At 46.3% G+C, this 17848-nt stretch overlaps 1 protein-coding gene across 2 annotated transcripts; it reads left to right on the forward strand.

The window, feature by feature from the left end:
• Positions 1-5047: 5047 nt before the first annotated feature.
• On the forward strand, positions 5048-14407 carry ism1 (isthmin 1). 2 transcript variants are annotated; one of them, XM_076077227.1, is made up of 7 exons: positions 5048-5185; positions 5217-5219; positions 10290-10502; positions 11390-11660; positions 13237-13380; positions 13476-13565; positions 13890-14407. In XM_076077227.1, the coding sequence occupies exons 1-7, from the start codon at positions 5048-5050 to the stop codon at positions 14405-14407; spliced, it is 1377 nt and encodes a 458-aa protein (XP_075933342.1). The 2 variants fall into 2 exon arrangements, with proteins under 2 accessions (XP_075933342.1, XP_075933343.1); XM_076077228.1 differs by lacking the exon at positions 5217-5219.
• The last annotated feature ends 3441 nt before the right edge of the window (positions 14408-17848 follow it).

The following is a 17848-nucleotide window of genomic DNA, read 5'->3' on the forward strand; positions in this document are numbered from 1 at the left end:
TATGACCTTTGACACCTTCATTTCACCTTCGTGTCAAAACGAAGCCTAAGTGTCCATGCCACAGCAGCCCCATAAACGCACAACGCAGAGTAACACCCGTGTCTCACAGCAGAAGAGGGGCCAAATGTTTAGCAGCTGCTTTTTATATGTTTGTAAAACATTGCGATTTAACGGAACAATTATGTGTGCTTTTGAGAGTCTCTATGAGCTATTTAAATGCATTTTATTCTGAATACATTTGAATGTGAATACATGCCTAAAATGATTGCACAACCATTGCTGGATTGGTCTCAAACTCCAGTACGATAAATCTCTTTGTTAGTTCAGTTTTAGAGGCTTTTTTTACGCAGTTATTCTATTGACTTGTGTCTATATTTAGACGTTCAAAACTTTTTAAGGAAGCATTTTCTGCTTCTCATAATGTCAGCCTCCATTTATTAAAAATGCTGGTGGTGGTTATGATTAGAGAATGGTGCACAGTCTCTATGAAGTTGATGGAAGGAGTCCCATTTGCCGGATATGGAGTGGTAGTTATAAGGAATGAAAAGGGTATTTGTCGTCATTTCACCCCATGGTGTCGTGCTGCATTGCTGAATGTTGAATCTGTTGATTTTAATTTTCTTTTTTTATTAGTAAAACAACAATACTGCAAATGAAAATGTCCTGAATGTGTTTTGAAATAGAAAGGTAGATTAACGATCCAGACGACAGGTTTCTAAAAGTCCTGAACCTTCCCTTTGGATCGGTCTTTTCCTGACACATGATTATTTACACATCTCAAGGCTGGACTGATTAAGCCAAGGATGATGAAGATCCCTGTGTTGCACAGTGAACTGTTTTTATAAAACTTTCCTCGGTGTAAGACCACTTTCATCTCAACGGTAAATGATCACCTCCCTGTAAATACAAGATCACGCAGCAATTACTCAACGACTGAGTTAAATCCCAACAACCCCCACACAGACTTAAAAAGGTGTTTTGGCTTGTTTTGTGGCGACACTGCTCATATTCACCAAGCTTTAACAGCTTAATTGATGATGTTTTAAAGACGTGCTGTTCCCTTTCACACACAGACTGCGTAACAGTTGTGAAGGTAAGCATGCAGAGTATGCAGCACCTGAGCCAACAGAAACCTAAACTAGCAATTAAGCGCCAAACTCTAAATTCTCGTGGTATGGGGTAATCATTTGATTAACTGAGGAAGGATTATAGATGAATGATAAATGTGTTTTCACAATGTGTCAGACTGGGTCTAGTCGACACTTGTTTGCCCTCGGGGCGTTACCGTGTTTGTGTTTTTTTCCTCCTCATAAACAACATAGTGATGAGATTTTTGCAAGTTGGCTTGCAATATGCAATCCATGGTAGAAAAAAATAAATGCAAGATGAACTGCAAACAAAGAGGTAGTAGGAAAAACAAGTTTGAAAAGTGAATTTTAAAAAAAAAGTCCTTTTCCCCTAAAGGAGAAAACCATTCAAGTCTATGGTAGACCATTTAGTTCTGTAAGTAAATATCCACATCTGGCTCCTGTAGCCAGCAACAATAGAAAACTGTTTTGTTCCTCATATCTGTGATGTCATACTGCACCAATGCACTGCTCCATAAAGATCTTGAGGAGATGTGAAAAGGTGGCCTCATATGCTGCATTGACGTGCTCGGGATGTCTGTTATTAATTTGTGTTTACTTTCACCTTTAGTCTTCACGTGAACATTCTGAAATGCATTGTGGGTTTACAGCAGAAGACAGATGTGTGTAAAGGGAAACTCAAAAGCTTGAATTCACTCTCGGACACAACTCGGTGCGTTACAGACGTGGAGCGCTCAAATACTAAGCTCCACTGTGATTATGCAGAATGGCAAACTCTAACTTGCTGAGATTTGCCAGCAAGGCACAGCAGGAATAATGAAATTATGTTCGAAGAAGATGATATATTGGTGGCTTTTTATTTTAAAACTGCTTTTTGCTTTAGTCAGTATTTAAACTTAATATGTAACCGACTTCTGGAGGACAAATTAGTATGATTCAACTGATGGAGGCCTTATATAACTGTGTGTGTGTGTGTGTGTGTGTGTGTGTGTGTGTGTGTGTGTGTGTGTGTGTGTGTGTGTGTGTGTGTGTGTGTGTGTGTGTGTGTGTGTGTGTGTGTGTGTGTGTGTGAAACTACTGTTTCAGAAACGAAATTTGATCAAATATATCTTCCTCTGTACAGGCGCTTCATTATATAACAATCGTGCTGGCAGACAACTCATTTCATCATCAACTTTTAACTGACTTCCTCCTCCAGAGGTAAGATAACTCACATTCACCGCCAGGGAAGGAGGGAAGGAGGGAAGGAGGGAAGCACGTGTCACCTGTTGACCAAACTTCCCTCCAGTCACTTCCAACTGCTCAGAGTTTCAGCAGAAGTGGCAAATGGTCTGCGCTGGCATTCAAAACATCTGTGCAGCTAGTGTGCTACTGGTGGCAAGGCCCCAGAGACCTGCCTGGCTCTTTTGAACTTCAGATCCACATACACTGCACTTATTGAAATGGCATGTAGCTGCTATTCTGAAGGGGGATCCTCCGCTACGCCTTTGATGTCCACCACTGTGTCCAAAGCAGGCGAGCCATTCTCTCTGCTCTCTGTTTCCCATTTAGACAAGAGATTTTTCTATTCTGGAGAGGGATTTTTGAAGTGAAGCAGACAAAGAACAGATTTACATGGTTTAGACAGCTATGCTGTGCCTGGAGTAAGAAGGGCTGTATACTGGGAACCACTCGTTAACAGAGCATAATGAAGTAGGCCAGTCTGGTGTATTTCATTAGAACAGACTAGGAGCAACTTCATGTGTATTTACGACTAATTCAGTCATTTGATCTCATCGGATATTTGTGAGATAATTATTGAGAACATAGGGATTTAAATGAAATATGATCTTGGTTGTATCATTCATCAGAGGTGGTGAGTTACTTCATCCTGATCACTGTCTGCTGCCAGTTACTCTATTGGCAATAATAAGTACGCTGCCACTCAGCCAGACTTCCTCACTGTGCTTTCTGGCACACATGGGCATCAGATGGGCACATTGGAGTTATATCTCAGCTGAAGTAAGTTCAGGACCTGAGTTTACCACCCCTCTCATTACTCCGAGGACTGGTGACACCCAGAGCTTTGTAATAAATTAAGGGTGACCTGTTGTTGGTTTTCTCTGGTTTGATTTCAACACATTTAAAACACGGAACAATTTTAATATAGAAACCATGTGATGCAGTAAAAAAAAAACATTTTAAGTGTATTTATGTTGCAGTCTAACGTGGGCGATGCTTTGGATCTGCTGCTGTTCCACTGCCATGGTCCTGCTGGCGTAAGGCGCCATTTGGCAACAAGGATTATACATGCACAGCCAAATGACCAATATGTGTTTAATACAGTTTTACGCGAGCTGTTATGACACTGACAATGAATTCACGACACTAATGAGATCGTGTTAGCAATCGTCAGCAACATTATTGTTCCACTTGAGCCCAAACTGAATGTATCGACTTCAAAAGGTGAGAAACGACATTGGATGCCCGGTCGTCTCCACGCCTCGGGGCTCAGTGAACTGTCACCCATGCTGGAGCGGCAGCATCCCCGCTTGGTGCATAATTTGACACAGCGACCTGTCCTTTTGAAGTGGACAATAAAAAAGTCTCACGAGGGCTAATCACATTACGCGCCATTTGTCTCGCGCAAGTGAAGTGTTGCAGCACCTTCCGTTGGAGCGTTTTAATCAAACAACAACAAGGCTGCCGCCGCACACATGTCGACGGGAGAGGCAGACCTCCTGTAAAGCGCCCCCGGGGTGTCTTCCTCTCTGCGCGACGACGCGCCTGTGCGCCCAGCGCGCCTCCGGGGACCACCATGGATACTTGGAGTCGTTTCAGGGAGTCCTTATTGTGCCTGTGAAATTACTTTTCTCTGTATAATGAAGTGACATGGGGGAGACTTTATGAAATCTGCATTGAGATATTGGGCTTTTAAAGATAAGCCAAATCGTGTCATGTTGGTCGTGTGACTATATAAAGGACTCAAATGCGTCTCAACTGCAGTGGTAAAAGTAGCATAATACACTTTTTGGGGGTGTTTCACACCTGAAGCTCCACAACACACCAGCGTGAGGAGGACTGGTTGAAGGGGGACGAAAGAGTTAACCAGGGGGGGGGGGAGCCTGGTCAGGGGCGTATGGTATAAAACCACCTCAAGAGCGCACATCAAGAACAGCGCGTGTTTTGGAAAGCCCTAGTGTGATACGGTTTGACTTCTTTCCTCCGAAAGGACTCGTTAGAGACTCACGCCAGCCCGGGTCTTCATTCCGGTGGGCTTACGACCCGCAGCATAATGGACGAAGACTGTTTTTGAGGTGGGACAGAACTCCATCGCGAAGTCTTAACTGGGAAGATATAACTTTGAACTACCTGTACTCATTTCTCCAGAGGTAGTCTCGTCGAAGAACTTTCGGAGACCCCAGAATGTGGACACAACAAGAAGTGCGTTAAGCGGCTGAATTGGAAGTGAGGAAAAGAGAAGCGTGAGGCTGAGAATGTGGCGGGGACACCGCGGGGCAACTGGGCTGAAAGTTTCCTGAGCTTGGAGATTTGACGAGGGCGCAACAAGAGGGGGGAAGCGTTAATGCTGCGCGCTGGATCAGCCCTGCAGTAGTCGGTGCTCTGTGTGCATTGGCAGATCAGCACATCAACTCATATCATATTTGGCTCAAAATCAAAGTATATGAAAAATCAGCAAGAGGATCAATCTTAATTTAGGACACAGTTTATAAAGAACTCCCCTCACTGGATCCAACTCAATATCCAGCACTTTTTTTTTCTCCTCCAAATTATTCCACCATCCCACCTCCGATCCTTTTCCCTTCATTTTTGCAACGCTGATTCCCGAAGTGGCTCCGAAGTGGTGTTGCGGCTCCTCGTCCCCGGCGGATCCGGAGATCGGAGTCTCTGCACCGGGAGGAGGTGGAGTCGGAGCTCCGGCCACACCGCAGGCTCCCAAGGGCGGCCGCGTCAAAAGGATGGTGCGACTGGCGGCGGAACTGCTGCTGCTCCTCGGACTCCTTCTCCTCACCTTGCACATCACGGTACTGCGGAGCAGTCCGCTGCCCCAGGGCAATGAAACTCTGAGCCTGGATCAGGACACAGCCCTTACAGAGGTGAGTTAGGAAATCTGTCAGGAAGCAGGAGCAGGTTGTACATTCGTTTTTTTGGGGGGGGGGGGGGGGGGGGTTCAGATGGGTTTGACAAAATGCTATGGCCCAGGTAAAATAAACCCTCAGTAGGCTACCCCGGGAGTCTTTTGGGCTTGTTGACACACACGCACGGATGTGGTCTCCAGGGTGTCCCCCGGGAATAACAGGGAGCCAGTAGAGAAATGGAAGATGAGGCAGGGTCAGAGATCACCCCCCACCCACCCCCCTGCACCAAACGCACTTCTCTATTGTTGGGGGTTCAGTTCTAGCTGCAGGCACTTCTCTGTCATCATGGGCTCATCCTCACTGTCACCCAAGCTTTCAGTTGATGAGGCTGAGGGTCAGAGCTGAACCCCTGAAGGTGGAGAAGAGTCCGGCATCCAACTGACCTCGGCCCTCAGCGCCCTGCTCCAGATCAAGCCTCGGGCACAACCTGTTTTGTTTGATCGAGCACTATACTCATAGAAATGGAAGAATACTAATATGCAGTTTTGAAATCGTTTGACATTGATGTAGTCTGGTCAAAATACAGTTTTTAAAAGACACCTTTCTGTGTTGTGCTCCTGTTTAGAATGTGCCTCAGCAAAATTTCACGAGGGGAGACGTTTGTCAACTTGACACCATTTAAGACCGGCTCGACTGTTTAACTGCACTGCCCATTTTAACATCAGCATAAAGCACGCAGACTCCAGGAGAGCCTCACATCTTGACTAGAGGGTTAAGACAGGTCTGGGATCAACAGGCTGTTTTAGAGAGTGTTAAGCATCCTTCAGCTGCTTTGTGTTGTATATTTAGCATGCTACTGAAATACTTTAGTCGTGTCCCAGTGATAAACGGGTATTTATGCCCACTGGAATGGCGTCCCTTCATAAAGTCTTTTTTAGGGCTGGGGGGGAAACGAATGGAAAGAATTTTTACTTCAACAGAGGATGGTGAGGGTCATTTGCAAAGCTGAAGAAATATTACAGTAATTTATCGAATATTTGTCACACAGCCAAATGTTGGATTGGACGAACAGGATGAGGACCAGGAGAGAGTTTCTCCCGAGGAATTGCCGCACAAAAATCCTAAACACATGCCACCTATTCCAACCCAAACATGCCTTTTGTCACTCGTCCAAATTTGCATCGAGATGCTGGCTTGTGATGAAAGAGCCCGACATGCCACTCATGCCCCACGTCGAGAAAAGGGCTGAGAATGTTTTTTCTTTTTTGCTCATGAATGTTCCGGAAATGCTTCACCGGTCCGCCACTGAAGACGGTGATGTCATCTTTCGGCCGGGCTTGTCACGGCCCAGGGGGTGTATTGTCAGTCCAAAGTGTCATATTTAAAATGCCATTCACAGAAACACAAATGACAGGATGCGGATCCATGCACCTGTAGTGGAGAGAGAAGATGCTTTGGTCCAAGGCACATTATCACCACTGACCCATGAAGGCAGACTCATCCACTGTGGGGGTGTACATTAGTGTGATATTATGTTAAAAAACTGTATTTGTCAGTTAAGAACATGGTCTTCTACCCTTGAGCTTTTTTTCTTTGTCTTTTATTTTCAAGAAGTCTTGTCTAAACGAATCACTTCTGAGCTCCTTCATGTACCTGCTCAGTTTGATCCTGTAAATAAACACACACGTAAGCCCAGTGTGAGGCGTGTGTGACAGGGGAAGGATAGTGTTCTCTTCCACCTACAAAAGTGTGGTGCTGAAAAGCATCTGGCACAATGTGCACTGCCTTCATTTCCTGCCAGCCTCCCTGGGGGGAGGACCCCTGAGTTGCTACCAATTGAAAATGGAGTCATGCCCCTTTAAGCAGCCCTCACAAAGTGAAAAGGGGGGGAAGCGGGAAAAAGACGAGGAGATACTGTGAGGAGGGAGAGGGGGTGGCTTGTGTGTGCAAAAGTGTTCATTCATGGCTTTTGAGAGTGGGGGGGTGACATCCTGGGAGGCCCCAGATGTACCGAGGAATGGTGTGTCACTTCTGATCTCCTTGTTGAGGAAGATCTCAGATGAGTGATAGGGACTGTAAAGCAGCCCACCATCAAAGGGGAACACTGCTGATTTTTTTTTTTTACATTTAAATGGGTTACTCCTGTGCACTGCTACAGCCTGGGACGTATTAGAGAAAAATGGGAAAACAGCATGTTTTTCTTATTATGATGTGTTAAAAAGCTCCACTGAGAGCCACTTGGAAAAGACAGAGAGGTGTTTATGTCGACATTATCAGGAATTTACACAACTGATACACAGTTAAATTCCTTTCAGATGACTTGTTCTCATGTTGTGCATTATTTTCAACTCTACTTCACACTGCTGAGCTCCCAGTCATTGATATTGATTGTGAAATCTCAGTGCTGATGGGGAAAAGCAGCTTAGAGTTCCCTGTTTCTGTCCCACTGATGGACTGTTTTCAGCAATACAAATCTCACAATTCAGCTCAAGGCTATCATCGACGGCGTTACATTTAAGGCTGCCAATGCTTTGTACACATTCCAGCGGCATCTATGGTCTAAAGTTCAATACTGAGCAGCTCCAATAATGAAGTGAAGTCGCTCCTGGATAGATAAAAGGTGGAAAAGCAATCTGGGAAATTCAAAATGACAGCTGATTGCAAATAATTTAAACATGAAACCGGTTATTACAGGTGGTTACAGTAGTAGTGGTTTGGTTGCAAATGATTGCCACTAGTATTATTTAAACATGCAGCACTTCTTCAATAATCACTACATATTTTTGCTTAAAAACACTTAGCAGCAATTCTCCCATATGGAGCATTCTTGCCAAACTATCCGCCATATAATCCCTCCAAAAATAATAACCGCATTAGAGCTAAACTACCAATATTTGCCCATAAACCGATTTACTCTCCCCAACTGAGTGAAACATCATCACAAGTGTTGCCCTGGGATTAATCACAATGCTTTTAAATTTGACGTTAAATAATCCAAACTTGTGTCAGGATTAGATAATCTGCCTGCCATGTGTCATACATCGTAATGTGACACAACAGAAGATTCAGATAGGATTAGCCCGGATAACGAAGGATTAATCTGACTGCAAACACTGTGACTGTATACCAGCCAACAGTTTGTGTATTCTGGAACATTTGTGGTCAGCATCTGCTTTCTTTCAACAGACCAATTCATGGAGAAAGCAGTAAGTCATAACTCACTGACAGTTATTATCTGTGTCTTCATCAGCAGCCAGAGACATTTTGGGATGAATTTCCTTAAACGGCAGGTGTTGGGAATGAAAACACCTCACAGTCGTACGATGGGGAAACAAAGGTGTCTGTCTTCAGTGGCTGTGAAATGTGCGGTAGTTGGGAATCTTCTGGCAGCAGATTTAAATGACTGTTTGTAGTATCAGTATCAGGAAACAGAGCAACTTGTGTGGTCTGCAGTTGAATACTAATAACCATAAAAATATAATCTACGAGGGAGATTAAGCACGGCTGTTTACACGTTATTTACACGTGTGTGTGTGTGTATTTACATTGTGATTGAACCTGTGAGCGTTGTGTTGGGCCCGCTCCCTCGGTGGAGCTCAATTACAGCCAGAGTGACTTCTGAAGGCTGGGAACTTGAAAGACTGGGTTATCACGTGGGCATCTCAAAGCCCAAGTGCTTGTGATGGAACCAAAGAGGGCCCTGCGATGGTCACATAAGGGTCGATGCACAAACTATGCTGTTGAAATGACCTTTTTCTGTATTTAGATCTCAGCTATAATTGTTCGGTCATGGAAACGACTTTCGTGGTTTTAATTGGAATCCGCTTTTCCAGAATAGTTTTTCCTCAAATTGTATGATTTTGAACATAAATTCTCTTTTTATTTGGTGGCTACAGATAAGAAGGCACAGCCATCTTCACTCCCTCCCGAAAATGATGGGCAACAGTATAATCATTGTAATTACAGCAGTAACTCACATGTAGATATGTGTTGTGAAAGTTGTTTTAATTCTTTGAAATGCATCACATTGACTCAATGTGTGAATCTCGAAATCTCTCCATCTCGTGAATTAAGAAAAACAATGCTTTATGTCCACCTCTGCGGTTGAATTTAAGTTACATGAACATACATTTATAAATCTTCCCCCCTTGCTGTGCAGCAGCATTTACAGCGTCTAGAGTGCACCTTGGCCGGACACAAACAGCTCCACTGGGGGCTTTTTACGGCCGCCACAATGTGGCTGAGCTGACAGGTTGTCTGTGACTGGCCACCGCAACCATGCAGCACTGCTGCCGTATTCTCAGGCCTCAGCCCGGCCACAAAAACACCAGGGAGGACGAAATGGGACATGAAAAAAAGAAAACGAGCCCCATGATTGATTGCTTTCTTTGATCTTATTTTCTACCACCCCAGAATGCTTGATTGCCGACTACTTACGGCTGTCTGTCCAATTGAGATATAATTGTTCCTTGTGTGCATACCTGACAGGGGACATATGTCCTCAACTGTCCTTTTGGGATGAATTTACAACCTCCCCCCCCCTGTCAGACGACCAAATGTTTTTCTGTCGTCAAGAAGGCAGATGTAATTATTTTGCAACGTTTGCTTAGGTTTCTCAGTATAGCCCCACCGCAGGAAACCCATCAGTCTTACACGCTCTTTTCTCCCAGCCAGCACCCGGACAATGCTAAAAATGTCCACATCATATAACTACGGTAAAGCAGCAGCGTGCTTAAAAAGGGAAAAAATATACAGTCCTGCTGTGACACTGGCTCTGAGTGCATGCTCTGAGACGGATCATATTTTGGTGGATGCAGACAGACGCACAGAACTCAGTGTTATGTTTGTCCCACTGCTTCAGTGGCTCCGTCTTTCTGGGCTCCGAGAAGTCGAGAGTCCACTGTCCACAGGATTTATGACAGAGGTCGCGGCCTCATGAACCTCTGTCAACATCAATCTAATGTTGCTGAGTGTGCAGACTCTGTGGATGCCAAGTGACAGGGCCCTTAGTCTCAACGTTCACACGAAAGGGAATCAAATATTTTCTGCAAGCATTCTAATATTTGATGGTGTAAATGCACAAACAATAATAATATATTATGTTCCTTTCTCTCCTCTGCAGAACAATATAAATGCAAAAAGCAGCTCTGCCCAACCGGCTCCTGAAGACCGGAGGTCAGGTCCAGAGCAGCGGTTGGCCCACCGGCCTGCCACCCTCCCCTGGGCACAAGGCAGCAATGTACACAGGGACGGCCCTGGAGCTTTCCTCCTGGATCTGCACAACTTCCCCGACCTCTCCAAAGCTGACATCAATGGACAGAATCCCAATATACAGGTGACCATGTGTGTCTGCGAACCTGCTAGTGCGCTTTGATGCTTTAACTCTCTTGTAAGACATGGCTACCCAACCACATAGGACAGGAAGAGCAAACAGGACGAAGGAGAATAGTTTGGTGCACATCACTACCCCCTTTTTTCCTCCCGCTCCCTCCTTCCCTCTCCCCCTGTCCCCTTTTCACACTCCCTGGCTCGTAGTGAAGCTTACGATGGACACTGAGGCCTCACGTCCATCATAATGGCAGCTGAAAGGCAGATGCTAACCAGCAATGCCTTACTGCTGACCCATATGCAGGGCAACAGACGGCAGCTTATGTAAATGTGTGGCAAGCCCTTGCCCGTAAGTACCTCGGCGGTGCAGATGGCCGAGCAACCGCTGCCATGTTTAAATCATTCTCCTGTCTAATCCAGCGAGGGGGTCTTTTCATATCTGAGAGCATCGCCGCTAAATCCGAGCACGGACAAAGTGTATTAACATCTCAAGATGTGGGAAGAGAGCCGAGCAACCAATTGAGCAAGGGCGTGAGGCTGTGGGAGGAGGAGGTGGGGGGGGACGGGGGGGGGGAGGGGGGTGTCTTTGATCCTGGGATTCATCTGGCTTTCATGGTCTGGAGGAGGCTGAGTAGCCCTTTGAACTTTGTGTTTAGGTGCAGAGGGCCCAAGAGGTGGGAGGGTGACTGTGGGGCAGGGTGGTGGTCCCCCCTCATCTGGGAGGCACATGTGTTAGGACAGAAAGGGGGAGGGGGTAATATTGTGTGTGTGTGGGGGGGGGGGGATCAGAAAGTGTCACCCCCGAGGCCCCCCGATTGACCCGTTGTGTCCCAAAATGCTACATACAAGTGTCTTGAAAATGCACCTTAAATGGACTTCTGTTCTTGAATTCAGGTGACCATTGAAGTGGTGGATGGACTAGAGAGCCACGAGCCAGAGAAAGGCCTCCGTAAGGAGAGCAAACCCAACTGGGCCTCCCCTAACTGGAGAAACTGGTGGCCTCGCTCTTCTTCACCTTCCTCCTCCACCTCCACCACTCATCAGACGGAGGAGCACGATCGCACCTACGGGAGCAACAGCGAGGACAGCAACTTCCTCAGGCCGCCGGCAGACTGGGACAGGAGAGGAGGCGCCGGGGGAGGAAGCAAAGCTCAAGCTGAATATGGTGAGGAAGACAGGGAGGGTGTGTTTGCAAGGAAACGAGTGCACAATGCACGTGGCAGAATATTTAGCTGGGTTTATTTGAGCGCTGGTCTCCAGGGTTTCCACAGATGGCCAGAGTCTGATGTGGAATCTGTAATTTACAGATTTACTGATTTAAGCTGCCACCATAATAAGTGCAGTCATCCCAGGCGAGCCTTTGGGAGCCCCTGATTGAAACCGTTAACACTTTTTTTTTAATAAGATGGATTCCTCTGTGGTGCGGAGCTAGTTATGTGACAAAGTTTTAACGCCTCGCTCCATCAAAGTTCAGCTGCAGGGATGGAGCCACACCATCTCCACAACACTCCCCAAAAGCAACCCCACTGATAAATCTGCCGTGGTAGAATTTACACTCACTGTCGTACAGTATGCGTCCGGCCCGAGTTGTGGCATGCCCAAACCAACATGGTCGAACAGGAATGCGTATGATGGGGAAAATGTCATTTCATCCATTTGCACTTGCACGACAGCGGTTAGGGAGGTGATTTTCAAATGTTTCTCAGTCAAACCATAGCCCATGTTTAATCTGTCTGGCTTATCACTGCGGTCAGCTCTCATTTATACGCTATTTCACACCACACAGTGGACAAGAAAATATTTTCCTCATCATTTCTGTCCTGGTTTTAAACGTAATAATCATAACTGTGGTCAGACAGTGAGGGCCATCCTTCACAGGCCAGTGGTAGTACATTCAGCCGTCTCATCTGTGGGCTAAGGGCGGGTTATCATCAAGTTTATAAATTCTGAGGTTTTTTTGAGCCGCCACCGGCTCTTCGGCCGTAGTAAGCTATGGAAAGGGGGGGAGCAGCGCTATCCGGCCTGTATTCATACAAAATGCTCATAATGAGGGGCAGATGGCGGGGGGGGGGGGGGGGGGGGGTATAGGAAGGTTTGGACCCCGGCCAGAAATACTTCCATCCCAACATGCCCACATTAATTCTCCTCATTGATGGAGTGCTGCTTCCAAGATGTGTGTGTGTGTGTGTGTGTGTGGTGTGTTTGCGTGAGGTAGCAATGGTGGTGGTAGAGCCGAGTGTAACTGTTTCCATGTATACCCATTACAGTGATCTGCTCTATGATAATTGGAGTTAAAGAGGATTTCTTGCCGTTTCACTTCCTATTTCCAAACCAATGAATCACAGATAGAGCAGCTGCATGGTGTCCAGTGCCAGGGATACTCGGGCAGCTCGGAGAATATCTATTTGCAAATTCCCTGCCGGATTCCCTGTAGCTTTGTTGGAATTAGTAAAAACGCTTCCCTTATTCCACTTACTGAACACGTACTGTGCCCTATGCCATGTGCAATATAGCGTGTGTGCGTGTGTGTGTGTGTGTGTGTGTGTGTGTAGACAGGCTTGCGTGGTATCTGCTTTGAGGGCCGAAGTCAAAGACAACTTTGAGCTCCACCACTTCCCCTTTCATGTCGTCCCTCCCCCCCCCCCCCACACTTATTATTAGTGAGGCATGCTAACAGGCCTGAGTAAGTTCAGCATGTGGCCTGCATCAGAGCTGACGGTCTCTCTCTCTCTCTGATCCAGACTATATGGACGGAGAGGGGGACTGGAGTAACTGGACAGCGTGCAGTGTCACCTGTGGAAACGGCAACCAGAAGAGAACCAGGTCGTGCGGTTACGCCTGTACAGCCACCGAGTCCAGAACTTGTGATATGCCCAACTGCCCAGGTAAAGTCTTGATTTTGGATAACAGAGAGAAAACAATTCCACCAGTAGTCTTTTATCTTTGATCCACTTATCACTGTGCATTCATCTCTCTAAAGGTATTGAAGATGCCTTCAAGACGGCAGCTACTGAAGTGAGCCTGTTAGCTGGAACAGATGAGTTCAATGCCACGGAGCTCTTTGGTGTTGGTAAGATTCTACTCTTGTCCTATCCCTCAGACTATCCCTCATTCAGATACTCATGCACTATCAAAAACAGTTCACCCATCTGGCAGCAGTGTCCCTGCACACACTTAGCATTCCTCATGCTTGGGCTGCGCTCCATTTCTGCGCAGAGATGAAGATGTGCAGCAGGGCAGGAAGAACACAGTGTGCAGCTGCCCAGTCTCTCTTTGTCTGTCTGTTCGTAGTCAACTCAGTAAAAAACACACTTTTATCAACACCTTCTCCCACTTTCATCTGCTAACGTTCGGGAGGTAATGCAGCATTTGATGGTGTCTTCATTTCTTCCAGACACGGACAGCTGCGAGCGATGGATGAACTGCAAGAGCGACTTCTTGAAGAAGTACATGACCAAGGTGGCCAACGACCTCCCCAGCTGCCCTTGCTCTTACCCAACCGAGGTGGCGTACAGCACGGCAGACGTGCACGACGCTCTCACGCGCCGAGATTTCCGCTGGAAGGACGCCAGCGGGCCGAAAGAGAAGCTGGAGATCTACAAGCCGACGGCCCGCTACTGCATCCGCTCCATGCTGACGCTGGAGTCCACCACGCTGGCGGCGCAGCACTGCTGCTACAACGACAACATGAAGCTCATCACTCGCGGCAAAGGGGCCGGCACGCCCAACCTCATCAGCACCGAGTTCTCAGCCGACCTGCACTACAAGGTGGACATCCTGCCCTGGATCATCTGCAAAGGAGACTGGAGCCGCTACAACCAGGCCAGGCCGCCAAACAACGGGCAGAAGTGTCCCGACAACCCTCAGGACGAGGACTACTACAAACAGTTTGAAGAAGCAAGAGAATTCTAGACGGCTGTAGCGTGAAAAGGAAAAAAACAACAACAACAAACACACATACTGCTTAAGTATTCAGCTAAACCCCCAAAAATGGTGCTGAAACCATTTTTAAATTCTATTTTAGATCTAGTAACACAAGAACTTTTAGGCTCTGAGGAACAAGACTTACTGCTCTTTGAAGCAAGAGGAATAGAAATCCAAGAGTCAAGACACTTACTTGCTCACAAGGAACTTTTCTTGACTTCACCAAAACAAGGCAAACAACGTTGCTCTGTTTAAAAAAATTAAAGAAAAAACTTTTTTTAAACAAAATGTGCCTCTAAAAAAAATTATTGAACATGTTGCCAGTAAATGCGTCACCAATAATTACTTGTTCAGATCTGGTCACTACAGGGAGAACTGAGTTAGTATTCTTAAAAAGGGAGAATTCTGATTCTAGGAATGTTCGTTTAGATTGTGTCCTCGTTCGTCTCCGTAGATGTTTATGTTTCGGTGAATCTGAGAGGCCTGTGGTAATAGAATAATGAGATCCTTCGGGAATGTGTTGGGACAGACAACAGGGTTATCTCATTTTCTCCCGTTTTGTCATTCACAATATCCAGGTTCTCCTGTAAGCTCGTGAGTTTATTTAGCATGCACATTTTTTACTTGTACCATTAATTTACAGCCGTGTCCCTTGTGTCTCTGTGGCAGATCTTTATTGTAAAATGCCTGCATTATTTTTGTAAAGTATTTATTAAGTTGTAGCTGTGTCTGAGTCGGGTGGCTATGACTGTGGTTTCTGATTCAAATGAGGCTGAATGCTAACTTGAGATTCCTCTCTAGCTCAAACTTTGGCATCCATGTGCATATTCGTGTCTCAAGTTAGGATTAAACCGTCATCGAGTGCAAAGAATGTGAGAATTCAACTGTATGGAAAGATTTTTGAGATATAAATCTATAAATAAATTTTCAAAAAGGCTATGACTGTGTTGCTAGAAAAAAAAAACAATCTTCCATCAGCTGCTATTAGATTTCTCTCCTGCTGTCGAGGGAATTTCATCTGCGGGAAAAAGGTCTCCTCCAACAGGCTTAAGCCAGTGCACAAGACTTCCAGTAGTTCCATCCAGTGTGGCTTATTCAGAGGGCGAGAGGGAGAGGGTATAAGGTTCCCTTCAATGCGACTCAAATTCTTTGTCTTTGGCATGCATCCTCACATTCCTGAGTAATTTCTCAGTGTACACATGCACTCTCTCACACAGACACACTTGATGCTGCCTGTCCGCAGCAAGGACCTCTGACCATTCCCTCTCCGCAGAGTGCTGCAGTCATTGTCGCACAGAGAAAGCCATTCATGGTGCCCTCATTCCTGCAGTCTTGTGTGCGGCACAGCTGGCCGGGTGCGGGGCTCGTCTGTATAACGCAGCAGGCCCCAGCACGTTCCACACCCCTGAGGCGCTACTCGCAACCGCCGAGGTTGCTTCACTATTCACACAAAATTCCTACTCGCGCGTCCTTTGACCCATTTCTCCCAAACACAGCCTTTTATAAACAACCCACCCTCAAGTCCGCTGTATATCACACGGGATACATTCTTTTAAAATTTAGATATACCGCTCCCTCTGTACTGTCAGACCTATGGGGTGTAAAGCTCTCTTTTTAAGTCTTCTGTCCCTCTCTGCGGTAAAAGCAGGGGTCCAGGCTAAGATTACAGTAACCGGCATGAACGGTTATCTTGTGGGGCCCGTCTGCTGAACAGGCCATGAAGATCAAAGTGAGGTGTCCGTCTGTATTTTTGAAACATTAGGGCCCAGCTCAAATTGAAGACATACCTCCACCACCACCCCCTAGTATCTCTTACCCAGACAGGCTCCACGTGTCTTGAGAGCAGGCAATTACTCGCATACCCTCCTCACTTTTCATCTCTCATTTCTTCTCCCCTTTCCCTGCAAACAGTGCAGGATTTTGCGATTCCTGTGCCAAGTCGTAGGTAGGCCTACAGGTTTAGAGTGTAATTGGTGTGAAAATGTACGAGAGGGCAGACATACTGCAGACGAGCGAATGCAGAGAGAACTTGCATCGGCTGCGGGGCGTCGGCGATGCCTCGCTTCTGTGTTACTATTTCCAGGACTCCACTCTGGCATGTTTCAAAGGATGCAAAGCACCATATTAGTGGTATATTGTCAAGGATCCCAAAGGGCTCATTAAGAATCTCCAAGATATGATTGTTGGTATTTTGCCTCTATTTTTGTTATGAGAAGAAAATGATGTCCAACGTATTTGGGCTGTTTTAGACCGAGTTTGACAGGGCTGGCTCTGGGATTTCTAAGTAGCTCTCCACACAAGCGCTAACTGTGGGAATAAGAAAGCAAGAGGATTAGCAAGTAGAAAGCGGTGGAAACTTGGACGGGTTAATGTTGTAATAAATGAAGAGGAAAGCTCAGCTGTTTCTGTCGAAATATTTCACATTAAAACAAGTCCAGGTGGTTTGTTGTCCATGCCGGAGCTCTCTGTAGGGCTTCTGTAGGTACATAACCGCGGTGCATGGTGGCAATCAGGCATCTCTTTTGTTTTGTGGTGTGATGCAGATGTGGCAGAGACATTTTTAGCCTCCCTCCTTCACTTTCTTCCACTCACTCCCTTGCACTGCTACTTTGTTTGGGTGGTGTAGCACAATGCAGGAAGTGTCTAGGCCACAATACCGCAGGGCCCTAACTGCACGGCAAACCTAATTAAAAGGTTTTTTTCTTTGGTCTTCTAATCTGGAATAGCTGACCTGGACTGGGAGGTTGCTTATCTAGCGGCTCTATTCCTCCCTCTCAACCTTCACCCTCAATGTCGTACTGGCAAAACAGGGGTGGGGCTGCTGGCACTCTGCCTGCCATAGGCTCACATCTTTGGCACAGCAAGTCAGGGGAGGAGTGGGTGGTGTTGGGGGGGGGGGGGGGGGGCAAACACGGTCCTCGGTGCGCAGCTGAACAAACAGGTCAACTAGCTGTGGAGCATCTGAGAGGGCAGGGCGTGTTACTTAACCCCTGCTGCCAGGACATCGCTGAGATGCTGCAGGGATCTGCACTCACACAATCTATGGCCTCAACGATGACAAAGCACGGGACCCTAATCCACTTGGACATATACTGTATTATTAACAAGCAAAGAACATCATCTTGTCAAATGGGCGTAGTGGCTGGATGGGAACCTGCCTCTGGCTCATGTCCTCTATGCCAGTTGAAACAAAAGCTAAAATAACACGAGACCGCTCATAAACACACACAAAGCTGTCGGACAAATGGAGGAAAAAATAAATCTGCTAAGCAATATAGAGTTATTATATTCAGTCACGCTTTTTATTGAGCCAAAAGTATGACTAATGCAGCACCACATGTTATATATACGCTCACGTGCCAATAGGAGTCAGCGTCGATCAGTTTCCCTTGAAGGCATGATCCTGATGTGCATAAAGGTGAGAGATAT

This window comes from Anarhichas minor, unplaced genomic scaffold (genome assembly GCF_050575085.1).
Source record: "Anarhichas minor isolate MPS153535 unplaced genomic scaffold, ASM5057508v1 ptg000058l, whole genome shotgun sequence".
NCBI classification, from domain to species: domain Eukaryota; kingdom Metazoa; phylum Chordata; class Actinopteri; order Perciformes; family Anarhichadidae; genus Anarhichas; species Anarhichas minor.